Source organism: Paramormyrops kingsleyae, chromosome 5 (assembly GCF_048594095.1).
Source record: "Paramormyrops kingsleyae isolate MSU_618 chromosome 5, PKINGS_0.4, whole genome shotgun sequence".
NCBI lineage: Eukaryota > Metazoa > Chordata > Actinopteri > Osteoglossiformes > Mormyridae > Paramormyrops > Paramormyrops kingsleyae.
Genome location: NC_132801.1, coordinates 10176965 through 10204112, shown reverse-complemented (window position 1 = coordinate 10204112; position 27148 = coordinate 10176965). Strand labels below are relative to the sequence as shown.

At 46.0% G+C, this 27148-nt stretch overlaps 2 protein-coding genes across 2 annotated transcripts; both read right to left on the bottom strand.

Annotated features, from left to right (window-relative positions):
• Positions 1–1180: 1180 nt before the first annotated feature.
• On the bottom strand, positions 1181–13116 carry nfil3-5 (nuclear factor, interleukin 3 regulated, member 5). Its single transcript, XM_023791935.2, has 3 exons — positions 12686–13116; positions 5277–5574; positions 1181–5015 (listed from the first exon to the last, which is right to left on the bottom strand). Exon 3 carries the CDS (start codon positions 4953–4955, stop codon positions 3144–3146), a length of 1812 nt encoding a protein of 603 aa, XP_023647703.2. The 5' UTR covers positions 4956–5015; positions 5277–5574; positions 12686–13116; the 3' UTR covers positions 1181–3143.
• Positions 13117–22234: 9118 nt separating this feature from the next.
• On the bottom strand, positions 22235–26420 carry LOC111833457 (uncharacterized). Its single transcript, XM_023791746.2, has 2 exons — positions 25831–26420; positions 22235–24890 (listed from the first exon to the last, which is right to left on the bottom strand). Exon 2 carries the CDS (start codon positions 24699–24701, stop codon positions 23469–23471), a length of 1233 nt encoding a protein of 410 aa, XP_023647514.1. The 5' UTR covers positions 24702–24890; positions 25831–26420; the 3' UTR covers positions 22235–23468.
• Between the last annotated feature and the right edge of the window lie 728 nt (positions 26421–27148).

Genomic DNA, 27148 nt, shown 5'->3' with positions numbered 1-27148 from the left:
CAGCAGTATCATAAATAGTTTATAGTTGCTCACGCAGTTAAACATCGCACGGTTTGGGAACTGAGGAAACAGAAAAGTGCACAAATTAGGAGACTCCTTTAGAGCTTGGCTCACTTGGCCTCCTGCCTGAGCTACACAGAGCCGGAGAAACTCTGGCATGATGCACGAGGGGGCATTTTTTTTTTTTTACAACTCAAACACAACAGCTGTGGCATTAAATTTAGACGGAAGCCAATTCAGGGATGGGTCTGGCTATCAGTAACCAGGGCGTAACCAAAGTCCGCCAGCTGGACTCACCAGCCACGCCGGCCCCTCTCAGCACAGAGCAGAATGAAGGGGGGGACTTCATTCAATCCCAATTACTCATTCGTAGAGGTTGCCCATAAATTACCCTTTAATTCTCTCTCGTAGGTGGTCAGTGGAACGAGGGTGTTTCGTAGGTGTTAATGCATGCCGTGTTACGTGTCCTCTCAGTGCCGAGGGAAGAGGGGGGAAAAAAAATAACGAGTTGAGATTCTGGTCATGGCGTCTATAGATAATGAGCTCATTGAGAGTCCGCCGACGGCCCGGGAAGCACGTAGAGCCAGGCCCAGGAAGGGGCGAGGAAAGGAAAACTAGGCCAGCTGTTACATCAGCAAAGCCTTGGGGGGCATTCCGGTGGGACGCCGTGTGCCAGACGTCACCGCCACGCTCCCGTGTGCTCCGATGAAAGAGCAAGCTTCCGGAAGAAAACCAGAGACATACTTTGTGCAGGAAAGAGGGGGGAAATTGAGGGGAGTGGAAGCTGAGGCGTACTGCGCCCAAACTCGTTAAGACTGTCGACATCATTTCGTGTTTATGCCCGAGGACGACAAAATGTCAATTACCGAGCGAGGGATGGGGGTTAGGAGAGACTGTTAAGAGGAACCTGCAGAGATCTCCACACCTGGGTTTATTGCTGCAGCCGGATCAGGGAGCAGAATTTGGGAGGGATGAACAACACCTACGGTTTAAATACAGTGAGCACTGCAGAACGAGAGGGACTCATGAAAACGTTTCATAAAACCTACCTAGCTGAGGGTCATGGGGCCTCATGTCCTGCACATATCGGTCTCTGTAAACCATGTTACCAGTGGCCAGAAGTACACAGAGGGAGAACAATTCCACGGAATGCCGAAAAAAGACACACAAAAACGACTAATGCTGTTTAACACCTTTTTTATTTTCTTTAGAGCTTGAATTCCACCCATCTTCACTGTTAACATTAGTGTTTCTACTTGTACACCCAGTCTCTTTTGGGGGGGTTGGAAAGGTGACCCCCCCCCCCCCGCTCCATCACATCACACACAACTTCTTTTCAGAAAACTGAAAACGAAAATTAAAAATAAAAATCACTGCAGCATGTTTATAGGGATCAAAAACATGTCACAGTCAGGAGACAAAGTAATGTGGGGGGGGGGGGGAATAAAGGGAAAATAAAACCAAAATAATATTACAAAATCATAAAACTTACAACACTGTCCAAAAGAGAAAACTATACATGTATACACAATGGCCAACGACAGGCACCAGGGCAGCGAAACGGATTCAGTGCAGACTCTGGACTCCAGTCCCAGTGAGACAAATTACAAGGCAAGGAGGCAACTGTTTGGGGGTTGGGGGAGGGGCGGGGTGTCAAACCAATGACTTTCCAGGTGACGAGCTGAATGCTTGCAACCTAAATTACAGTGAACTATTTCAGTTGTCTTGGTTCTATTTTTCCTCCATTAATTAAAACCGCCGTTGGTAAATCGCGGCGTGACGGTAGGAGAGCGGCTTGCGATCGCGACACAAATCTGCTGAGGCGTCACTGTGCCTTTACACTGAGGTAGCATTAAGTTTCCGGCTGAACCCGATCACAGACAGAGAACAATAGATATAATTTAGTTTCATATCACAATCGCTGCTAATATGCTTCGAGCACAGTTTGTGTGGTCTGAGGTCGAACTAGAACCAGTGCCGTACAAGATCGCTTATGCGACATCAAATCTCATATACAGACCTTGATTTATTGATGATCTCCTTAATTTCCAACTTATTTTTTGGCGAAAGTCAAAACATGTTTACCTTTAAAGAGGCACGATTTGCTGCCAAACAACAACAAGGTTCTTGGTTCAGCTCGGATACCCGCCCCGGAAGTATTTCCGCCTCGCCAAAAACTGTGGGCACCAGTGGGTCTTAGCACCCCCCCTCTGCCCCCCCACCACAGCAGCACAGGTTCGACTGTGTGCTTCAGCTCAGGAGAGGGAGCGGCGCTTTACTTCGTCTTCAGCGGAAAGTGGCCAACCCGCTGAGCACAGCGGCACGGTGCCGTTGGGGATTATATATATATATATAAAAAAAAACAACAAAGAATAAAGCTCATAGTGCTGTGAAAATAAATTAAACGACATTTTGTTTTAAGTGGCATTTGTTACAACTGACAAGATATGGTAAGACTGTACAACAATTTCAACACTGACAAACCATCCCTACTCCTCCTTGGTTCCACATTTATTTATTTTTTTTTAAGTTTTTTTGTTTTCATCTTAAAATAGATTTAAATATAATATGTATATTTATGTCACAGTAATATACAATCCAAGTGCTTGAAGAGTTAAAGGGTACTGGAAAGCCAAGACCAAAAGACAGAATGCTGGGGGGTTAGGGTTAGGACGTCGGATGGAGCTCTTCACGAGACGACGGCTTCTTTGGTCAAGGGATGTGGCCCCCAGGGTACCAAGAGCTGAGGAGGTGAGGGGCCCGAGCAACAACAACCACACACACCCACCCACACACAAATACCAGGGGCACTTCTAGGCCTCACAAACTGTGAATTCATTACGGCCTCACTTTTTTTACAGGACTATCTGTGTGCTATAATCACTTTTGACATAGATTTTTATTTTTTTTTTAAAGGAGAGAGTTCCATTCCACCTTCTCCTTCACACAACTTGGTTGGTCGATCTGTAAGTGCTTAGTAGAGCAGACAGAATTGCGGGAGACTTGTCCACTAAAGTCAGTGCAGCACAATAGTGCATCCTGGTGTCCAGCAATGGTTGAAGGTCTGTTTAAGGACTCAGGTCTTCCTGGGTCCAGGGATGGGGGCAGGTCTAGTTGAGATTGGAAGTACAAAGGATGGTGACTCAGTCATGCCTCTTATTTCTTCCACTCCGACTACTTGGTTCCTTTCTGCTGCCCTCCTTCCTCCCCTCTCCTCCCTCCTGTCGCTCTGGAGAAGCAGGCTCTTTCTTGCAGCTCCCCGATAACACTGGACCTGCTTTCTCCTTGCCGTCACTCGGCTTCTGGTCGCTTGGACCGGGGGCCAGAGATGGGTGTTGAAGCTGGGCGATGGGTGAGACCACAGAGGGAGGCAGCACTTCTCTCTGGGTCCCCGCAGAGCCGCTGCCCAGCGTCCGGTACTTGAGCCGCAGCTTATGAGGCAGGGCGGTGGCTTTGAGCTCTGGCTGACTGTCCCCACTGTGTCTCTGGGAGACGGGGGTAAGTGATGGGGACACAGACTGTGGTGCCACAGTTGGGTGCTGGTAGTAGCCCCCCGCATCAGAGGAGGACGACGCCGGGGACTCGTCGTCAGTCAACGTCTCTTTGTCTGAACTCCGGGGCTCTCCGTCGCTAGATGAGGTGTCCTTGCCGGAGGATAAATGCTCTTTGTAGTACCCGCCAGACCCAAGGCCACCTTCGTAGGTGAGCACTGGGGGCTCCTCGTTCATGGGGCTGAGGTAGGCGTGTTGGTGCTGGTACGACTGGGACTTGCCCTCCTCTACGCTGTTTGAGAGCTCGGGGGCACAGGAGTCTATACTGCTGTCCTGCTGTTCATCATGGTCTGGATAACCATAGAGGCCCTGCTGGTGCTGAGCTCTGTGCCCTGGTCCCTCTCCTGCATCACTGTGTGTAGCGGCGTACGAATAAGGTGGCGAGTCCAGAGCCTTCATCTCTAACCGGTCTGCCACCTCCATCACAGTCTCAGAGGTCTCCGTCTTGTTGGCGTGGGCTTGATGGGGGTTTGGAGCGCTTTGGTGCAGCTGGGGCACGGATTGCTGCTCCAGGGCCGGCAACCGCCGGTCATCGACGGGGAAGGTGCTGCTGCTGGAGCGGTAGAGGATGACGCTCCTCTGTGGTGTAGCTATGGAAGGGTGGGCAGTGCTGGTGATGGCCTCTTGTCCATGCGGGTAGTCTGTCATGGGCTCCATCTCCTGCTGACTCTGCTGGTGTTCTGAGGACCCCAGGCTGTGACGGACGCTGAACATGCCCCCGCTGCCCCCACTATCCATCTCTGGGCCACTGATGTCCACGCCCAAACTCTCTTGCTTGATTGCATAGGGTTCCGGGCTGTCCCGGGAGGAGCCGTCCGACATGTCGGACAGAGAGCCACGTGGGGAGTACTTGGGCAACAAGGTGTGCCTGTTACCCCGGCCTGACTGCTCAGCCTCCGAGGAGTCCGAGTTCACCATCACCTGCGAGGCGCTGGAGTAGCTACTGCTGGAGAAATAGAGATTGCCAGCGGAGGCGCCCCCGACACCTCCTCCGCCCCCACCCGCACCTATCTGCTGGCTTTTCTCCATGTAGGAGGCAGAGCTGATCAGCCCAAAGCGCAGCTTCAGCTGCAGGAGCTCCGTCTTCAGTCGCACGTTCTCCTCGTTGAGCGCCATGACGCGGTTCTCCAGCACCATGTCGTTGAGCCGCCGCTTCTCCCGCGAGCGCTTGGCCGCCTCGTTGTTCTTGCGGCGCTTTTCCCAGTAGGAGGCGTCCTTCTTCTCGTCAGAGATGAACTCCCGCTTACGCCGGCAGGTCATGCTGGGCTTGGGTTTCGTCGTGCGTGCTGGGCGAGGGGGGTTGCTTGGGGGCGATGGGAGACTCTCGCTGTAGCTGGAGAACGTCTCTAAATTGTCAAGATTGCTGGAACCGGTCGAAGAAACAAGCAAATTCAGGCTTTCCATTGTTCTTCGCTGGAGGCCACGTCTGTATACTGGCACTCAGCTGACATTGGAAACGGAATTCTGAAAAATATAATGTGATTGGTGAGACAAAAGAGAAAGAATGCTGATCTCACGTGGGTAACTTCTTTGTTTAGATTTGGGAATTCCTAGGTAGGGAGAGCAGCAAAAAATTCCAGATGAGGTATTGGTGCTTCACTGGAAATGAACTTCATTGACTTCGTGGCAGGATTCCTTCATACATTTTATTTCATGTAAATGTTTGCATGTTCAGGGGTCAAAATAAAACAGTAAAGTCAAAAACAGGCAGAAGTCAACACAAACCTCTCATTTAGCTTAAGTAGATGATGTGAGGAAAAAAAAAAAAAAAGAGGGAGAAAGACTCGCTCCAGGACTTTCAGACGTTCCTCACTGCGCAGTTGCTGGAAGGAATTCCTGGAGTCTACAGAATGCGAAAGGGGATCCCCCCAAATCCTCACAGGACCTTCGAGAGGCAAGGGATGTGGCCAACAGCACTTCAGGGTGTCTTGCAGGATGTAGGTCGTATGGTCTGCCTTGAGATTTTCAGAAGCTCGAAGGTCGCAGAGGCCCAATTCCTGTCCTGTGACTCACGATTAACAGACTGCGGAAAGAGACAAGAGAGGGGGGAATGTCTTAATAGTTGAACTCTAAAAACGTCCACACCGAGCTCTACAGATATCAAACGGGCAAAATTTTTGCCAAAGGGAACAGGATCATAAATCTAAAGCTTAGGTTTCACAATATCATTAGCTAGCTCTAGAAAGTTCACGACGTTTGACCCAGTGACACCCAAACACTAACCTGATGTTTAAGTTGGCTGCTTTTACCGAAACCATTACAAGAGACTTCAGAAGCAAGTCTGGCTGATGTGGGCTTTATCTGAAGCCATTATTCGACATTCATGCAAATTCCTTTTCCTCATATGAACACAATACTCGCTAGAACCCGAACTCGTATTTCAAATCAGAAACTCGTAGCTATGGTAAAAAAATAAAATAAAATAAAATAAAATCGTGATTCTTTTTGAGATGCCTGAATTGAGGGAGAAAATGAATTTAACCTAAAGCAGCGCTTCTCAACCCGGTTCTTGGGGACCCCCAGACGGTCCGTTTTTCAGGGACCGGTTTGAGAAACATTGATCTAAAGTAAGTAGTATGTATGACAGTCAGTGCATGACAGTCAAACAAGCCTGACATCTTTATATGAACAATTAACAGGCAGAAGCACAGGTGCAACAAGGCAGGAAGCAGAATCTAAACCCCAACCATGAAGTTTGTCCAATATAAAGCCAGGACTGCAGACTAGGTGGAATTATTTATAACAACAGGCAGCAGAAGAAAGATTTCTGCATGTGTGCTGAAAATAGTTTAAGAATAAGACAGAAGGTGGATGAAAAAGGTTAGATTCTGTGGGAAGACAGAGCAGGTGGAGCTGACTGAGGAATACAGGTCAGTCAAGGGAAGTGGGGCAGGGAGGTAGACCCTTCCATGACACACTCGTTTCAGACAGCAAACGTGTCACATAACCATCGCTATAGGTGTGTGTGACCCGAAGGGGACAGCAGTCCACACTTTCCAGTCCGAGCCGTGACCAGTCAGCCCATCCCTGTGTGCGGAGATGAAAATGGCATCGGGAACTGACAACAGAACCCCGTGAAGCTGTTTCTTATGACAGCGCTCCAGTCCCCCCGCCCAAAACGTTACTCGTCCGGTAGTGGCTTTGTTTCCCTCCAACTAAAACAAAATAAATTAATTAATTCAAGGGAACAAGGGAAGTATTTGGTCCGACGCCCACGGTGCGGACGACACAAACTTGAGAGCGGCTCCCCAGCTTCAGAGCGGAGAAGTGGTGCTTACGCCAAGCCGTCGGAGATTACCAATCTGTTCTCACGCGTGTCGAAATTGCCTAGGGCTTGGAGCAGAGATGCAGCCGAGCCCTTCCTGGCTTATGTCAGCGTGGCGTTACACAACGCGGACGCGGTTCCAGCAGCCAAGGGGAGCGATGCTCATTCTCGGTGACCCGGTAACTGCCGCGAAAGCTGAAGCTGTGTCTTGAGTCATACCAGCCCCATGTCTTGCTCGCAAGTTCCATAAACCGGGATTTTAACCTGTACCATGAACCCTTAGAACACCACCATAAATCACACTTTCAGTGGGTTTCCCCTCTAGGACAAGATTGTCCAGAATGTTTACTTTTTGTACAATATTAACTTCTGAAACAGGACTTTTGCTAAACATATATATATAAAAAAAAAATACTAGTGCCAGCTAACACTGGTAATACGGTCAGGATGTTTCCCGTAAACGGAGTATGTTTGCTCTGGGGACACCCAACACCCCCCTACTCCATCTGTCACACAAGTTCACCTCCTTTCTTCACCTCTTTCATCCTCTGTATATCCTGGTATCATCCTAAACACAAGGAGAAAAACTCATCATCTGATTAAAGACAATTCAATTTCTAATTTTCGCAATTAATTTAATTTACGGCAGTTTATTTTTGTGTGACTAAGAGGTAATAACCCTGCCTGGATATGCGGTCAGAGGATGAATGGATTACTCAATACTAATTTTCATTTCATTGCAATATTTAATAAGCTAAACCCTACAAACAGGCTTTATGGACGCCACCATTTGAAGTTGTGCTTGTTTCCGCTGTCCATGTGAACATTGCAATTATGATGTAATATGTTCTTGCACACAGGGCTCTACTCTGAGGTTATTTTCTGGCTTTTCTGTGGTGTGAGAATGTGTTATGTAACCCCAGTGTATTTCTAAATGCTATTGGAAGACACCTTTTGCTGGCCCACCCTCATCCCAAGATCTCATGAACCGAGCTTTGAAAGAATAACCAGAAATCACAGTTTAACCAGGTGCTGGGTCACAGTTGGTCTACACTAAAGCACTGTCCAATGTCAAATTCCCAACATTCTGCTTTGTTTTCTTTCCTAAATGGGGGTGTGCATTTATTTAATTCACATTAAATAGCTGGGAAACAGAGGGGCATGGGATCGCATTGTGGGGGGGGCTACCTAGGTCAATGAGAGCCCAACAGAATAACGACAGATTTGATGGAAAAGACGTCTCTGTACTTTGAGACGCGCGTCCCACTGACCCAGAAACCGGACAGAATGGTAAACACTGCTTACTGCCCAACTGCCTTAGAGGTGGGGGGGGGGGGGGGGGGGGACAGGTCAGTAAAAAAATGGGCAGGGAGAGAGAGAGAGCAAGACAGCGAAAGAAAAATGGGGATAAAGAGCAAAAGAGGGGGACAGAGTCTGAGACCAAGGGGGGAGAGAGGGAGAGGGTGGGATTAGAGTCGGCTCTAAAAATAGAGCGAGAGAATGGGAGGGATGTGAGGGATGGGAGGGACGTGCTGTAAGGAATTCAATTGGCGGAGAGGAGAGGAATTTTACCAGCACTGCGGTATATAAGAGAAACGTCAGCAATGGGGGGCGGTGGGGGGGGACACTTTTCATGGATCAATGAATCATGCCTAATATTAATCCCCCCAAACATCCCAACTCCACCACAGAGACAAATAGGTTGCACTGAGGCAGACTGCTGGTGTGTGTATGTGTGTGTGTGTGTGTGTGTCCCACAAACAGCTAACGTCACTACATACGCACACAGTTCCGTTTATTGCTCCTGCAGCCAGGACAAGCTACAGGCATTAAAGTTTTTTTCCAGCCCCACCAGTGCATAATTGGCTTTGGTTCCCACATGCATCACGGACGAGGAAATTACGAGTAGCCCCACGACGCCAGCATGCACCACGGTCTCAGTGCAAACACGGCCTCCCCGCACGCTTTGAGAATAAAATTAAAGGGCAACACTTCTTCCTATATTATGTCACTGACGTATAAGTTAAGATCCCAATAATACAGACTTGGCCTTACTGACAAACCAAATATACTGAGGCAGTTCAAAAATGAAGAAGTTAGTACATCACTTTGCTTCTGGTACCATTTGCTCATCTGCTTGTTGGACTGTACCGGGAGCTACAGTCTTAACTATCAGAACCGTGCACCCGCTGACCTCCAGAGTCTGGACATTAGAAACCCTGCCGACAGCTGATACAGCAGGACCACAATTCACTGTGCTGGCAAAGCAACAGGCCAAAGAGTCACTGTTGTACCTTTGACCTACAACTGTATGTGTTTTGCATAAATTCTTTGTGAATGAATTTGGTCAAATAAAAAAAAATGGAATAATCTCAACCATTCAAAGAAAAGCATGGACTATCATCTGACTAACAAGCCCCCCCCCCCCCCCCCAGGCATGCTCCACCCACGCGGTTGGAGGTCTCTCATGCTAGACAATCCATACCTGGATTAATTGCAAAATTCCATGAACACCAAGAACGTGCAAGCGAAGATTAAGGAGGACAGAAACTGGTCAGTCTGGATGAGTGTGATCACATGCAGGACAGGTGTAGCGTTTTGCATCTCCCATTCTGGCAGAATATGCAATAGCACACAACCTACTACACACATTTTCTTTGTTTCGACACACCCGAACAGGAAGCCAGGAGGAAGCATATGTATACCAGAGGCATGGCATGGACCACGTGTTCTGCACCGGCTCTTTCCATGGACTCGTTTCCTCTACTGGACAGCACTTTCTGAGGCTGGCGTGAACCTACACAGAGATCAGCTGCACCTCGTCCAACTCTACTGGCCACAAAGCCAGAGAGGCAACACCTTGACTTAACGACAAGGTACAACTTCCGCTTCATGTGTAAAATGTCCATTTTTTTTTTTGTCATCATGACTGACAGAAACAAGGTGATGACGTCACAATAGACATTTTGTGTGCCGTATCCATGACCATGGACAATGTCACAATTTCCATACACAGTTTGCAAGTCATTTGCATTTTTCTCTGTGGCATCATGAGCCACAAATACGAGGTGCCTGAACACAGGAGGACTAAAACAGCTGCGTTCCTTTTCAAAAATACACGATGGAAAACTGTGCAGTCTAATCACACCGGTTAGTTAAGACAGAAGGAACACAGCATTGTAGGAAGACCACAACACACGGCCGTTTCTGCTACTAGAGATCACACAAGTAGAGCGACTACTTCAGTTGTCCTAACCCCTGTAAGACCAGCAAGAATGTGCCCCGGGGGCCAGCGAAATTTCCCCCTCCCCCCACACTGAACTTCCCTAGCCTCTCTCTCCTTTTCCCGGACAACCGATTTGACCTACATTTCCGAACTACTGGTGCCAACTGGGTTAAGCGGCGCCCAACTGCCAGGCATGGACACCACCACACACACTCTGGGTTTCCACTAGTTGCGTCATCTCTTTTATACAGCTAATTGGGGGCGGAGGGGGCTATTATCTTTATCCTTCCTTACACAACCTCACAAATTGCCCTTAGGGACAGTGACGCGCGACGTTAGGTGGAATTTCAGCCCGAAGGAAGGATGTCAGGTATTTCAGAAACGATTCGGATCAGAAGTTTGCGCACTATCCCTCACACGGGACTCAAGCAATAGCTTTTTCTTGTTTTGCCTGAGAGCAGCACCGGATGAAACATACACACACGTGTTTAATGTAAATGAGCGGCTGCATGCCGCAGACAGCCACACTCTTGGGAGGCCCTGCGTGAGCACAGCTCCAAAACAGTCAGTGCAATACTTTTGTCAAAGGAGGGGCTCATGAATGTCAGGTGCCATTTTTATTCAGTTTGAAGGCATTCTGGCAAACTTCTGGAAATCCTAGATCTTTCAAGGACCGGAAGCCCAGGAGTCAACCTGTATTATTTAGTACCGGCGTGTGTGGACTTTTGAGTGTGAGAAACACAGGCAGGACAGTCAAACAGAAAGGGGGGTGGGCTGGATACCCTCCCTTCCCCATTGGATCATAGTAAAAAAAATAATAAATAATAAAAAAGTGCCTCTTCTCCCATTCATGCATAACTGCAACACTTCTGATCACAGAGCTCCTTGCCCAAACAAATTTCACAAAAAAGTCACCCGAATTCCATTCTTTGATTTGTGGTTTTCTGATTAAGCATACTAATTATTTACAACTCATTGATGGAAAAAACATAAAACATCACAAAAATTTATGTGCGTTATAGACGTTTTGTGCTGCCATCAAATGTTATTATAAATCCTTTTACTGCACACGTATTGCATACGAGGCGTTTTAGCTAAGCTGTATGAATAGTAATAATTTGATGTAACTGAAAACAAATCAGCTTTGCACAAAATCTGGGTACCTATAAAACTCCCAACGGGTTTCACGTCGTTTTACAAATTACGTAATCTTGGTATGAGGAAATAACTGGCAAAGTTTGAAAAAAAGAGAGAAAACAAGTGCTTTTGACGTCAGAGTTAGCGATTACAATAACGTGCACGTGACGGCAGATTGTATCAGTTCAAATGAGCTGATCATTTTAAGTTTAAATATTCTGTTTTTCCTTTCTTTCTCTTTTTTTTAACCGCCACTTATGACTCACCACTGACCCTTTCCAAGTTCACAGGCGGTTTTCATCCAGGAAATGTTACAACATTAGCAGCTCAGCGTAGCCACTTCCTAACCAATCCTCAATGAATCTTCAATCTACAAGTTTACACGTGGACACAATCACTGTCACGAATACACACAACAAAACTACATAACAAAGACTAAACCAACATAATATGCGTGCGATCGTCTATTACACAAGCCGGCGTCAAACACAGGCAGCGATTCGATATTTATTTTTTTTTTAAACAAGTTGGCACGTCGCACCCGTAAGCGGACACGTTTGTGTGATGATGAAATCGGATGAGTAGATGGCATAAATATTCTGTTACACAGTAGAAAATTGTATAAATAACGAGTGGCATTGCAGCCCCCCCGTGTAAATCTCAGCAAAGAGGCCCACACGTGAGAATGAAAGGGAAATCTTTAGTTTTGGCGTTTCCCTTCGTCCTCGTGGACCCCTAACTTGACAATGCATCACTTATTATTTTTTTTTTTTAAATAAACATATGTACTGCCATTACGAAACGACCGCGCAATACAACCACGTCCCGTGATATACCATGCCAACAAAGCTATTTCTCCTCATTTCACGCAAATATATTCCTTACGCTCTGTGTGAAAGTAAAAAAAAATGTAACCTCCGCGCCATCATCACGTCGCTATATAACTTTCAATGTCAGAAAATGAGTGAAACTGTTACATTTTGTAATAAAATTTTAGCTTTCATAAAGTCAAATAACCGAGGCTTTCGTTTATTGTGAGCTGCGCCGGTTTGAAAGGCTTTGCTGCCCCCGTTCATTTTACATTTCTGAAGGAATTTAACCCCCCCCCCCGCCCTACAATAGTCAATAGCAAAACGCACCGGGGCTTCGCCTCGCCCTGACATTGAGAAAATCAAATGCGCACCGCTCGCTGCCAACACGCTGCCCATCCACCCTCACCCCCTAAAACAAGACGCTAAACGAATGCTTTGCAAAACTCGGCGACTGATATTATTTATCCGAGTCTGGATTTGTGTTCACAACATCCAAGAACAATTAACACCAGCACATGTAACAGTAACAGTAAAGGCTAGGCACGAACAAAGAGGTAAGCGTGAATCCAGGCTAATACATTGTGCAATACACTGTCACCGTTTCGCTCGCTCTTCTCCGAATATCCGAATATACGTTTCTGCAGATTACCGTATGTTAGCAAGGAGGTATTTTCATACATATACGAAAACTTACCGTTGCGGCGTGTACTAAAAATCCACAGTGTTCAGCGGCACACTCCTATTCGGGGGCTGTAGTTCTCATTTATTCAGTCTTCTTACTTTCTGTCTTCTAAGTTTGGACTGAAATGTAGGCTGAGGTCGTCCTCCGCTCACCAGCGCTGAATGGTGCTGGGTTTCAGCGCGTGCACTCCGTGTCTCGCGTCTCGCTTTGAATCCTCATGTTATGTTGGCGATTTGCTCCGATTTCAGTCTCTCTCTCCTTCTGTCTCAATATGTATGTTAGTAGGTCAGTAGTTGCATAACAGAACACTTTGGTGCCTAGTCACGTTTTTTGTTCTCTCTCAGTCCCTCCTTACCCACCCCCCCCTTCTTTTCCTTCGTTTTTTTCCCCTGTAGCAGCGAATGGGAGGGGCGATGGGCGTGGCCGGGCGGGGCCAGGGGAGGAGCCAGGGCAGCGGTGCAACGCCGAAGGAGCGCTAACGTTACGCATACATAATAGAGTTACTAAACAAGGTGTAAAGTCGGGGGCCGGGGCGGGCAGTAGGAGAAGGGGGCAAATACAATAAGCCGGAAAAAGTATATTCGTGTGCTTGTATGTCAGCAGTAGCGGAGCCAGGGAAAGTGGCGATATACGTCCAATAAGGTGAGAACCGGGTATCATAAATGTAAATTTCAGAAGTCGAACGAAATAACGAGAAAGGTGAATCGAATGGGCCTGTCTGATTGGAAATAGAGATGCGAATTAGAAGCTACATTATCTGCAACTGTAACGCGCTAATTGCATTAAACTTGCGTTTAAAAGTTTTCTTACCAATCGATAACGTTTAACTTTTGTGAATGCAGAGAGCTGGAGTTAGATTACCACCATACCAGAGGCCGTCGAAAGGGTTTTGATCAGTTTTCACATGTTGTGCTTGACATTTAGAAACTGCGATCGATATTAGTTAAGTACACTTGACACAAGCTCTACGTATTTTGAAATAAACATTCACGGTTGCGCAAGTCTATAAAAGCCGTAGCACAGTGGAAAGAATGGTACAACGCAAGGACTGAAAAGCGGAATAGATGTCTTTAAAATAATCAAATAACACATGCTGGTTTACCTTATGCTGATCTTATTTCTTCAATAAGACATGAAACACGACTGAAAATTACTGTGAATCCTCAACCAAAGCATTCAGTTAAAAAATAAGCGAGCTGTCCATCATCTGCTGAACCATAGCTAGTTTATCAATTACACGGATGTAGATGCAATGTGATGGAAGAGCAAATACAAAGGTTTGAGTAACGGGGAAGTGTCGAGTATTTTTACGAGTATGATTCAAAGGAAATTACGAAATAGGCTATATAACATTGCATAATAACACGGGCATGCCTAAATAACTTTTTAAATCTGATTTTGTATCACTACATAAATATGACAAAAAAGTCTCGTCTAAAGTGTAACTAAGCGGTCAGTCTGTAGACACTAAATCATTCAACATTCAGGCAATTGTCAGGTGCAGTACACAATGAAGTTCTCATTTTATTCACTCTAGATGCAGGAAGAAGAAAAACGAACATAGAAAATGTGTATATATGTGTAAGTGTATATATACACAAACAACGATATATTCAAATGCAGTTTTACTACGTGAACATTTAATTTTATATTATGGTTTGCATACAGGATTGCATGATAGAACGGGGAAAGCCAATCTGTTTGAAACACGTTTGGGGGGGGACGTTCTGATTTGTTTTGAAGGAGTGAAAGGAAGTGTCTTGTCTGCTCAAATAAGCTCACAAATTAATTTCCTTTTTTCTCACCATGTTTATAGTTGGTTATCTCCAGCACGTAAGTATTACTATATTACTCATACAATACCCCACCCCCCACCAAAAAAAAGCAAAAATAAATAAAATTTAAAAATCTGGGATAACTTGTGATTCTTCTTTGTGTCTTTTTTTTTAGTTGAGCAATTCAGGAGTATAGTTTCAGTTTTGTCTTCAACTGAATTGTTCTTTGACACTGGTATGTGTGGGTCAGACCGACCTGACCTTGTGTAAGTATTTGTGGTATATCCGTATCTCTGTTCAGCAAGGGCAACATCTGTCCAGGTCTGTATCTTTAAGATACAGACATAATTGTTCTGATCTTTTTTTTTTTCTTTTTACAATTTTTTTTACCTGCTTACATTTTATATCTTGTGCTCTTTTTTCCCTCATTACCTTCACAAAACATCTGCAGGCCCTACAACATAAGTGTTTCTGTCTTTGATGATAGGAGCTCATATGAAACCTTAATCTCCCCAAACTGGCATAATGTTCTTATCTTCTACCACAAAAGAATAAAATAATTGCATGTACTCCATTTGAGTAAGAGCCTTTTTTTATTTTCCTCACATAAAGTTATTACAGCCCACGGCCTGGTTAGAAGATGTATGGATGATAGACGGATGGATGTTATAAGTCTTTATGACAGGGCTCTCACACTCCCAGGCCATGGGCCACATCCGGCCCACAAGAGAGTTTAATATGGCCTCAGACATGTTTTTATTTTACTATTTAATCTCGCCCTCAAATCAGTCTTAGTGCTAGGGATGAGAGAGTTAGAATTTAGTGATCAGTGGTCATTGTTGACACCACAGCCCACAGTGCACTACAACGAAATGTGTCCTCTGCATTTAACCCATATGTGACTTTCGTAACATAGCAGGGGGCAGCTAATTCAGCGCCCGGGGAGCAGCGCTTGGGGGCGGTACCTTGCTCAGGGTACCTCAGTGGTGCCTTGCTCGGCGGGGATTTGAACCTACAATCTTTCAATTATAAGTGCACTTCCCTAACCATTAAGCCACCACTGCCCACCACTAGTTACTGGTTTCACAGTAAAAATCCCGATACTTAGTATTACCATTTCAAATTTTAATAGTTAAAACTAGACATGCACTGATCCAATATTCGGATTGGTATTGGCGCCGATCCAGACCTATGTCATGCATCTGGTACTGGCCATACATGACCAATCCATGTCCGATACTTACTTATTTAGTTTTTGGCAGTCTCTAAAAACATAGCTCCTATTTCGTGTTAAATCTATTTGTGCAATCAGTTGCACAACAACTCTTTCCTATTTTTGATGTGTTTTTTGGGCAAAAATTATTAAAACAAGATGCAGAAACGAGGTGGAACACGACGTTATGTGTGTTTCTAGGAGCCTAATTTAAGATTTTTTGGCATACATTTTTTCATCTGTATTTACTAGTTTAAAAATAATATATAAAGTATAAATAAATCATTTATGTTTATTATATTAAAATATTAACGTAAAAAGAGCTCTGTATAGGATTGTGAATCAGTATTGGCAGTTGCCGGAATCAGATCGGAACTGAAAAAAATGTGGATCGACCCATTACTAATTAAAACCGTGGTTCATTACAGCACGTTGAAAAAGTTCTCCAGCATGAACCAAAGGTAGCAACGTTCTCCCAGATGCAAGATGAAACATGGGTTTGTCAGCAAAATCATGGTAGAAGGCAGTCACAGCTCTCTGGAGATTTTTCAGCCTTTTAAGAGGACTGGGTCTGGTGTACTTTTTGAACATTTTCAGAACATTTCAATCGCAGCATGATAATACCGATAAGCACACTTCAGGTGGAGCGTATAGGCCTACAGTGCAGCACTGACCACAAAGCAAAGTTTACAGGTGCAAACAGAAACCCAGACATGATTGCGCAATTTCTGAGAGTTACCCTCTTCCTTGCTAGAATTGTCCAAACAGTTCAAGCTGGTAATGTGTCTGTTTGGAAGCACATACCTTTGTGAAACTTTTCTCCACCATGAACTGGTATTTTTCTGGTTTCTGGTAGCAGGCAGTAAACAAAATCTGACCAGGTCAGCAGAATGTCCTGCATATGGTTAGTGACTGTATACATTTAAAAAAGTTGAAAAAGATGGGACGCTTTTTTGTTTTGTTTTGTTTTGTTTTGTGGTGTCTCATGCGGTCCTCTTGGGGGGAACACCACATAGACAGTGGCTGCCCAGGTAAATGAGTGTGAGACCCCTGCTTTATGAACTCAGCCAGCTACCTTCAATTTACAAGTAACTGTTTCTATCATGTTCCAACAACATACCCAATATAAGACTCAGACGCAAGTTTGTGCTTTTTAGCCATCAGACATCCACAACCCTGGGTAGGACAAGTGGTATAGAAGGTGAATGAATGAATGAATGAATGAATGAAAGTGTTTGTTCCTTTAGCCTTTTTTCTAAAAGTGATTTTTATACATGTGGAGATCCTTTTGAACCATTTGAGGTTAAATACTAATTCTAGGGAATAAGAACAAAAATCTGGTCATGAGCAGCACCTAAAACCACAGTCCAACACCTGCACAGGAAGTGAACTGGCACCTTCCTTCCTGCAGTGAGGTACAGTACATTTAAATCAACCAATGGACTGAAGTATCATATTTTATGATAAATATGATTAACGTCATATACTGATGCTTCTCATACATTCGGCATTTCAGACATAATAAGTAGGCATGTGCCTCTTTTGCCCGAATGATTGCCCAAACGATTGCCCAAATGACTATTTTCCCCTATTTGATCACATCACAGAAAATTAGTGTCTGTGTAACAGGTATGTAGAGTTCCGATAAAATCTTGATGTGACAGTAATGAGCTGGATGTTCATATAATTAAAATGTGTATGAAACTGCTATCAGCACTGCGTTATTATGGAGTTTTTGGTTTATAATTTTAATAATTACTAAGAAGTAGGATGTATGTGTCACGGCAAGAAGGAGGGACAATTCAGATGCAGCCTTTGGGTGAATTAAAAGAGGTTTTATTATGAAGCAAAAAGTACACAAACAGATACAAAGGATTGTGTGAGGTCAAAAGCAGGAGGCCAAAAGGAACGATTAGGAGGGTCTAGGACGGAGGGGGGGGGGGGGGAACCTGTTCTACAGACTGCCGGTGTGGGTGCGGGTTTTTGGGATGACCTCTCAATCAGCCAATATTAAAACAGTGGCTGATTGGGAAGTTATCCCAAAAACCTGCACCCACACTGGATTCCCCCCCCCCCCCTGTTCTAGGCAAACCTAGCACAGGAATGAAGGTCAGGGCTACTGGGCAGAGCGGACACTGTCTAATCATGATGGGGGGGGGGGGCAGCAACACCACTCTGCACAAGGACTAACATCAACAGTGACTGAGCTAGGGAGCAGGGCACAAACTGATACCTATATACAGGGGTAATGAGGGCCAGATGAGAGACGGGTACGAGTGACTGGGAGGTAAAGGGAAGGAAACGGGCATCTGGGCCAATCAGGAACCGACAGGACAGGGAGACTAAGAGGGAATGTGTGGGTGGTGTGGTGGCTCAGTGGTTAGCATACTGCCTAGTGCTGTATGGATTCTGGCCCCACCTTGACCAAAATAAGCAGCTGGATCATGGATGAAAGCATGCATCTGAATACACCATAACTCATTAGTTGCATATGAAGTTTCAAATATTTGGGGCTTCAATTACGCCAATTAATACTACGTGTCCATTAATAAAGATGGTGACGGCCTAGTGGCCTAAGATGTAAAATTGAATTTAAGTTTGCATTAACCTCAAGATCATGAGGGCTATTGTGAGTAAAAGGCAGTTTCCTTCAAGGACAACTAAAGAAGGTTTGATGACGTCATCCACTTACTCTGGCTGGGATGCCTCCATGTACAGCAATCATTAAGAATCACATAGATCAAGTGACGGCAACTCATCAGAGTAATTTTTTTATGAACCTCTTTCACGTTTTTTTAACCTGGATTTTCCAAGCATCGATGGGCAAGAATTCTCCCCCGTCTCGCTGATATTGGTTGTTTTTAACAGGTTTTCATTTTATTTATTGCAAATTGTCTTAGTTCCTTAAAATCTTGTTTCTTTATATCGAAATGTTTCCTGAAATTGAAAGAAATTGCACAATATCTGTCACCGGCATTGTGGCTGTTGCAAAACTGATTGCGCAAGACATAAACAGTCGGAAAGCGCGAGCAGCGTCGGATTCCGCCGCTCTGCGCTCGCGCCGGAGATCTGCAGCTTGTGGGACCCGTAATTTATTTCTATCGAGTATCGCGTTTCCATATTCGTCCAGACGTGACAACTGATCCCGGGATGCAGCTCCGCGCTGTAAAGCTGGGGTGGGGGTGGGGGTGCCGCGCGGGTACCCTGCTGACGGCGTGAGCTTTGCGTGCGTATTTGTGTGACGGGTGGTGTCGAGTGACGGGGTCCGGGGGCGACTAGGGTAGGGGTGAAGAGGGGCTATGTGACAGAAAGGCAATTGTTCCAATCATTGTTGCCCATTACCAGTAACAATCATTATCCAATGTGCGTAATGCTTGGTTCTTTGTCTGCTATCGTATAAATGTGCTAGTGGTCTTAATATATTTAGATTTTGTGTCCACTTTTACTCACAAGGCTTTTACTTTTCTAAATATTAATATTTAGAATATTAATATTTCACATTTACTATGCGTTGTATTTGCTGCTTATTTTTGCGTATTCTGCCTTTTGTGTAGTTGATTTAATTTAAAAATGACTAAATGATATATCGATGTGTTTGTATATGGGCTGCATTCTGATGGTTTCTGGCAGAGTCAGGGAAGCAGGGTAAGGGTCAAAGTCATCTCTGCTGCTTTTGCAGTGTATTCAGGGAATGACGTGGAATTATCCCACTTTAGAGAGGTGACCTGTCAAGCAGAGGGTAAGAGAAAGAGGGTGTGGTCACCAGAATTACACCCACCTCTCTGTCTGTGCTACCTTCATCCCCTCTTTGTTCTCAAGCCGGCAGTAACACAAAGCTGAAACGCTGGCCTTGAACTTGGCAAACCGCCCCCCCCCCCCCACACTTTTCTGTATTTCCCATCCCCGGCCCCTCCCTCCCAGCTGCGTCTGCAAGTGTTCCCGTGGCAACCGTCGCACTGCCTGCCTAGCAACAGGCCTTTTTACCCGCAAAAAAAAAAGGGGGGAGACGGAGGCGGGCAGGGAGAGGGGGGGAGGCGGGGCAAACAAAGGGTCGACTTAACATTTATTTAAGATCCCAGTCAAGCCCACGGCCAAACAGGGTCTGTTTTATCGCTCCCTCTCACTCCATTACTCAGGCATACTGCTGAGACCATCGCGGTCCACAGTCAGAGGGAACCGCAGTTCCATTCATGGTCCCAACAATGACCGTCACTCCTCCCATGTGGAGAGGGTAGCATTTGTAGGGAGAAGGAGCAGAGATGACGTAATATCATCTGGTTTTCATTTCATTGGGAGACAGCGCTCTCCTGCCCCCCCCCACAACGATTCCTCTCTTGCTCCATCACTGGTGTGGTCGACGTCGGTAGCTTTACACATGACTCAGTGTTTGCAGAACCTTGTTAAAATCTGGGGGGGGGGGCAAGCATAAACATATGCTGGAAATGACCAATTAATATGTTTGGATTAAACTGCCTAGACATTTAATGGGAAAATCACCCACTGTGGTACACATACAAAGGTCAGGTTAGTCCCTCAATATTAAAAACTATTATGCTTTGTTTGTATGCAAAATGGAAAACTAATAATAATGCAAGTAAACTAAGGCAATAAGGCACATATATGGATGTAGCACTCATGTCGGGTTGGGTAGACAGGGACAGGTATTATACTGGAGTAATTAAGCTGGGACAGTCATATTTTTACAAAGGTGGGGTGCTTATAATTATTGGCTTGCAGGTGTGAAAAATATGTCCATATTAAATTAGGAACAAATGATTTTAACTGTATGGTCCAGCTGCTGCTAGAATGAACGTTACAGTTACTGATTAAGTACTGATGCTCCCTGATACACTGACCTACGATCCACATTGAATGACAGAGTTTGCTGAGTAAATAAACAAAGCAACAAATAAACGAACCGCCGAACGTTCGGTGTGTGGCTGAACAGGTGGTAACCGGAGGCAACGTGAGCCTTAGTGAAAGGTGAGCAAGCCAATGGGATGCCAGTAAATCCTGATTGGTCTTATTATTTCGAAACGTAGTAGACAAATTATACGCTTTGTGCGACTTCAGTAAACGTGTTGTGTAGCTGAGTTTCTGACCTTTGTTATCAGCCAGATGAACATGTGTCCAAGTAAATTTTTTATGCATTAGTGAATTAGAGTAAGTTTGAGAATTGAGTCCAGGATGCAGCTCCGCTCTGATAAGCCGTGGTGGGGGCGGGGTTTAGGGGTGAAGTATGCAACCAGCAATTAGGAGAGTGAGTCACTTGTGCTGTTGTACTTTTAAGTTTTGTACTTAGCCAGAGTTTCGTTTAGTAGGAACCCAGTTTGTCTGAAAAAAAGTATAAATCGCTTTGGTTTGGTGGTAATCCTGAATGAAAGCCTCTTCAGAAGCTAAGCGATGTTGAATGAACAGAGTCGCTCATTGCTCCTCCTTCTCTGTCAGCCACGCTAATACGAAGCAGATTTTATAAGGGTGTTTTTTTGGATGAGCTCCATTTTGCCACCCAGGCTGCTCGCTGTCCTCCACTCCATTCTGCGGCCCACGGGGAACAGAGATCCTGGCTGGTGCGTGGCAGTGGTGACTCAGAGGATCTCTGCGTCTCGGCAGGGGCTGTTCATCGGGTTTCTGCTACGCAGCTCCTTGCTCTGTACGTGTCTGCCGGGACCTGTCGAACTCCGGGCTGCTCGCTGCATATTAATAAGCGTATATGGCACTTTCGCGGTGTAAAAATAATAAAAAAAAGAAAACTGTTTAGGTGCCACCTTGTGTAAAAGGAGGTTCGTACACGTGCGCTGAAAAAAAAATCCATTCCACCCTCTTGATAATCATCTCAGCTTCGGTACTGCATTAATTAACTGAGATAATGAATTAACTGCTTCAGTATTGCATTACCAGAAAGATGGAAGAGAACAGAAGCTGTAGTGTAACGCAGTATAACAGAGGATAGCCTACTTCTGATACTGAATCCAGAATTTATCCTCCCCAGGTGGTCATAAGATCCTTTTTGTTCTCTATTTTTTCTTGAATTTTGTTTGTATTTTTATTTTTTTTGTAGGCTTGTAGTTCTTCAAAGAGGATGTGATACTTTATTTGTGACATGTAAGGGTATACCCCCCCCCCCGGCATCTGTGGAGAATGCGGCCTCACGAAAAGTCTCAAGCAGCTGCTCTGATAAACAGCTGGTGCAGGCGAGGATTCAAATATCCTCTCCTTATTCCTACCCAGAGCAATTTCAAATATGCTGCAACGAAACCGTTTGTTTCCGTTGAAGGTTTAATGACGCTGAAAGTGACTGAGTGGAGAGATAAGGATAACTGCCGAGCCCTATGGCAAGCGATACGCTGCATTCCTACATTAGTCATCCTAGTCTATCGTTCCTCATCGTCGGACTGTCTGTTGGCCTTTCTTCTGTGGTCGCAACACGTAGGCAAAAACTCCATGGAATCTCCATGGTACCAAAAATATGCAACAGGCTGGAATTCTGGGATAGGCTCTTGGGGCAACCACAAACTCCGTACTGGATAATCAGCTGCGGACAGTATGACTCCAAAATAATTAAAAAACACATCCATTTTGCCCATGTTGTCAAAAAAAAAAAACCATTTATTTACATTGTTCCTAAAATGTACAGAACATTATATTACATAATAGATAGACATTACGGACAAACAGGTGATTAAAACAAATTGATACTGACAGTGCATGGCTTTTAACTAAAGTAGTTGGATTTGGGGGAAAAAAATCTGTGATGATAAAACAATGTATTCTCAGAAAACCAAAAAGAATATCATTGATGACTTTTTCATGCTGTTTCCAAGGGCATGCACTGCAGAATGATTTCAGTGTACTAATCGTGGCTGTTCTGGAAGGACGCGGCTCTGAGCTGAGATTTCCCACGCAGCCATGGAAACTGAAGCACCAGAGGAGAGTCCGAGATCTTTAGTCTGGTTACTGTCCCTGGCAGGTGTACTTCCTGTCCTTCCATTGGCATGGTACAGGCGCTCTTTATCTCTCCATTGTGTCTCCAGCCATTGCACATTCTGTCATACGTGAAACACAGCACAAGATGCTCTGAAATGTAGTACAGAGGATGCAAAAGATTTGCTTTGGCGTGGGGATCCTTGTACCCGGGCCTTCAGCTGTCTGTCTTCATTGGCTGCCTACCTCTCTGTCATATACAAACACATAAACACACACGTTACCTCAAGGCGTGTTCGACGACCACATAAGATAAGATGGAACATTACTGATCCCCTGTGGGGGAAACCACCTGGCTTTCTCTGGCCTATGAAATGCATTCCCCTCATAACGCATCATAATCACAATAGAAACGTAGAAAACTGAGTAATGTAACATTAAATGGGCCTCACGTTGTGAGGTTTCCTGAATGGACACCAAAGCCAAGCTTAACATAATACGAGTATATATAGACTGAGAGGTGTTTTTTTTTGTTTAATCTCAGCAGTTCTTACAGTGTCAGAGGAAGAGGATGAAACAGTAGTAACAGTACAGTGTTACAAGCAGATTTAACACCACGTGCCGTTATTTATACAAAACATCTTGCGGATAAGCAGTATCTACTGGCAGTGATTGGCTGTGGTGTTTAGAAGGTGGGGGGGTCAGAGTTTAAGCTGGTCCCATGGCACAGTGTCACTGTAAATGTTTAGAAGACTGCAGCCCCGCCCCCATTCCCATGTCATTTTCTTTGAGGTTGGGGCGCCCCCGTCCTCCTGCTTAGTGCTCTGCCCCAGTAACGGGTCCTTCTGCTGAACGAGGTAGCGAGCCAGTCCCTTTTGGGCTCTTATTTTGCCTTGGAGAGCAGCTGCTGAGAGAACAGCCTCTTGAGCTGGGCCACTTCCTCGCTGAGGGAGCTGAGCTGGCAGCGAAGGGCGCGGTTCTCCATGTGATACTGCGAGTCCGTCTGGCCCCTGTGGGTCACTACGCCGTACCCGGTCGGCTGGGGGCCATATTGCTGCTCCTGGGAGGGCCGGCCCCCGCGTCCCTCCTCCCTCAGGTGCTGCTGCCACACGGCGGGGCCCTCGGGGCCCGCAAAGAAGGTGGGACTCCTCATTGGCTCTCGCATCACGGCCAACTGCACGGGGCTGCGTCTGGGCTCTGGCGGTGCCCCGCCCACGTCGCCACCATCCCCACCTCCCGCCACCTTGAAACGCAGTTTGTGTGGCAAGCTCTTCATTGTCTCCCCAGAGTCCACCCTGGTCACCATGTCGCGTGACATATCTCCAGGGTAGAGCCCCGCCGGGCCACCGCTGGGGAGTCCCTCGCCGGCCATCCCCATGGGGCAGTGGTGGGGCTCAAAGCCCGGCTCCTCCCCGCCGTGTGGTGACATCTTGCCGTGCTCGCTCATCCGGTCATCGAAGAACACGGGGCTGCCCACGCTGGAGCCACCGGGCGTGGAGAAGCCGGAATCTTCGGACAGGCTGCTGTTGTCGCGGACTCCTCGTCCGCTGTACAGGCAGCCGTGAGGAGGTGCAGGCTGAGGGGGCGCCGGCGGGCTGGGCTGGGCTCCCTCACTACGGGGGACAAAGTAGCGAGTAGCAGAGGGTGCCTGGGCACACGTGGGGGTGGCCAGGGGCAGCACGTGCACGTCCGAAGGGTCTTTGACCAATCCGAAGCGGAACTTGAGGGCCAACAGCTCCGCCCGCAGCCTGGCGTTCTCTTCAAGCAACGCCATCACGCGGCTCTCCAGCACCATGTCGTTGACGCGCCTCTTCTCCCGTGAGCGCTTGGCTGCCTCATTGTTCTTCTTGCGCTTGTCCCAGTAGCCTTCATCCTTCTTTTCATCGGGGATGAACTCACGCTTACGGCGGTTGCCGCCATTACTGCTGCCACTGGGGCTTTCCTTACGCTTCAGTGCCGACGAGCGACCCAGCAGCGATCGGGCTAGCAGGCTGTTGGATGTGAGGATGGACACCGCCTCATCCGTGAAGGACAAAGCTCCATCTGAAGATCCCGCCTCCAGACCCGCCGTGCTCGAGGGCACGGGAGACACCAGTACAGCAGCACTTGGCTCCATCGTGTCTTGTGACTCCTCCTTCAACACAAACTCATTGGGCCCTATGTGCCCAATTTGTGAATAATATGAATTGTAAGTCAACGGAGACGGTGTTAATTTCGGGAGCTGAGTGAATTAATTGGGCTCGGGGCGAACGATTTATTTATTTTTTACAGCCGAGTCGGCTATTCCGTGCAGAGAGGGCTCCACCTAGTGAATAACGAAGAGAAAAACAGTGTAAGACGGATTTATGTCCCTCAATGTTACGTAAGATCCGTTACAACACAATGTTATGTAACACTGTAGCATCTTTCTAGTAAAGCTACATATAACCACACAGTAAGCAGAGACGTTAACCATATTTATAAAACACAGTTTACTCATTTTAATCACATTTATTGAACAATACAGTGGTTCTTTCGCAGATTTTATGGAGTTGTCACTCATGGGATGTTTTATGACTTGTTTTTAAGAATTACGCTTGAGATATTGACCTCTATTATGAAAGCCCATAGGCATGTAACTATACGGACTTGCAGTCAGATAAGGACGAAAATAAATGCGTTGCTTAAGAACAGATGACAGTTAGTGACCAAGTAGCTCACACGTATCCCAGATGTTCTATCTTAATAATATCATTTTTATCAGTTATTAAACTTCTTGTGCGCGCTTCGATCAACGAAACCGCAGGCGTGTGACTTATTTCTTAATAAAAACCAAATTAGAACTTTACCATACTCGATAGTGATCTCCTAATATTACGCAACATCACGAGAGCACTTTCTGCTCCTAAATACAGCAACACGAACTGCATTAACAGGCATCCTAACCCTAATTGGCCAGAAAACGATCGAGATTTTAAAACGGAGCAGTAAAAACTAAAAGATACAGGCGAGCATCTATGCTTACACTTCCGTCCCTTTACAGTAGCGTTCGTCTCCCCCTTTAATTTGCAAATACGTCGGTATTATAATACTACAATATCTAAACAAAACGCAAAGAACTGCAGGCTGCATTTTCACTTTCGCACGGCAGCCGGCTGTCACTTGTACAAAGGATTCCACCCGCTTCAAAAATAATTCAGCAATTCATGTTCATGTGAGTAAAAGGATAAAGAAGCATGTGATGTCTGCATTAGGACTTTCCTTACCTGTCCGGCAACAGCAGCTCCTCTTCCGCGCTGCTCTAACAGCCCCGGCGCGCAGCATAAACCCCGCACGGCGTCAGTCGCTCTCCTTCCCCGTCCCGCTCCTCTCTGCTCCGCCGTGGACGCCGCAGCCTTTATTTGTTTCTTCTGCCGGCGAGTTCAGCCCAGGACTTCACCTCACCTCACTTGAACCCCAGGGCCCCAGCTAGGAGCAGCGGTTAAGACCGCCTCTCTCCAGGCTGAAATCCCACCCCGCCGCGGCCAGCCCTCCTATCCTCTGTCCGGTAATGGCTTCGCCTATCTCCTCCACCACCAGTTTTCATCCACCGTTAAATCAGGATACTTCTGCAACCATCATATATCATCGTTAGTAATGTATATTTTCTCCCTTTTATCTTTCGCTTCCCGTCATCATGCTTCCGATTTATAGTTAGTTTATAATATTTAGTCACATGACGAGGGAAGACGTATATTGGTAAGTCCTCAATGGCCGATTTTAATTGGCTGAATTAGCCTGCGTAGTTTTTTGCGTGTCCTTAATGGCTGTGCACGGACGCCTGAGGCCCTAGTGTACCAAAGGCAGCTAATGCAAACGGGTCGTGACCCCATTCCCTTTAATAAATGTTCTTATTTCTCCTCCCCTATTGCAGAGGCTCCTAGTTACGCAACTCCCGCCCCGCCTTCCGTCATTTATACTGATGCACCAACATGTCTGTCAGCCCTGGGAAGAACACATAACTCTGGACCTGTTTCATGTTTCTCTTTCTCACTACAGTTATTTTCATATTCCAATTAATAAGCCATATTAAATGCCAGAGACTGCAAGTACTATGTTACAAGCCCACACAGCAGAATTGGTGTGTTAATCATGAGCTGAGAGTGTTTATTAAATTCCCTGCAGGATTACAGCACGCACATGCTGCTTAAATTGAGTCTTCCATGCAAACCAGGGACCTTTTTGCGAACCTGTCCACGGCAAGCACAATAAAAGTCACATAATCTACCTGAAATGTGGAATAGAAGTTTTGAAAAATTCGCCACGGTTGATAGAGCAGCGTGTTGTGGCCGGTTTATGGCCATAATCTGGGCTCTGCACCCCGCCCTGCTACGTGACTCCCAAACCGGCTACGGAACGTGGAGTCCGAGCTGCCCACGGAAACTTTATACACATCTTAGTGTCTTCCGGATTATACTGAAGGCTTCGGGAAAGGTGGGTTTATTGTGTGAAGATACATTTAACATTTCATGAAGAAGAAAATAACACAAGCAAAAAGAATTGATCTTTAATCCTTGACACCCTTAACCAGAATCTGTCCTCTTC

Excerpts from the sequence above, each read along its gene's own strand:
- nfil3-5 (XM_023791935.2), bottom strand. The coding sequence starts at position 4,955 with ATGGAAAGCCTGAATTTGCTTGTTTCTTCGACCGGTTCCAGCAATCTT.
- LOC111833457 (XM_023791746.2), bottom strand. The coding sequence starts at position 24,701 with ATGGAGCCAAGTGCTGCTGTACTGGTGTCTCCCGTGCCCTCGAGCACG.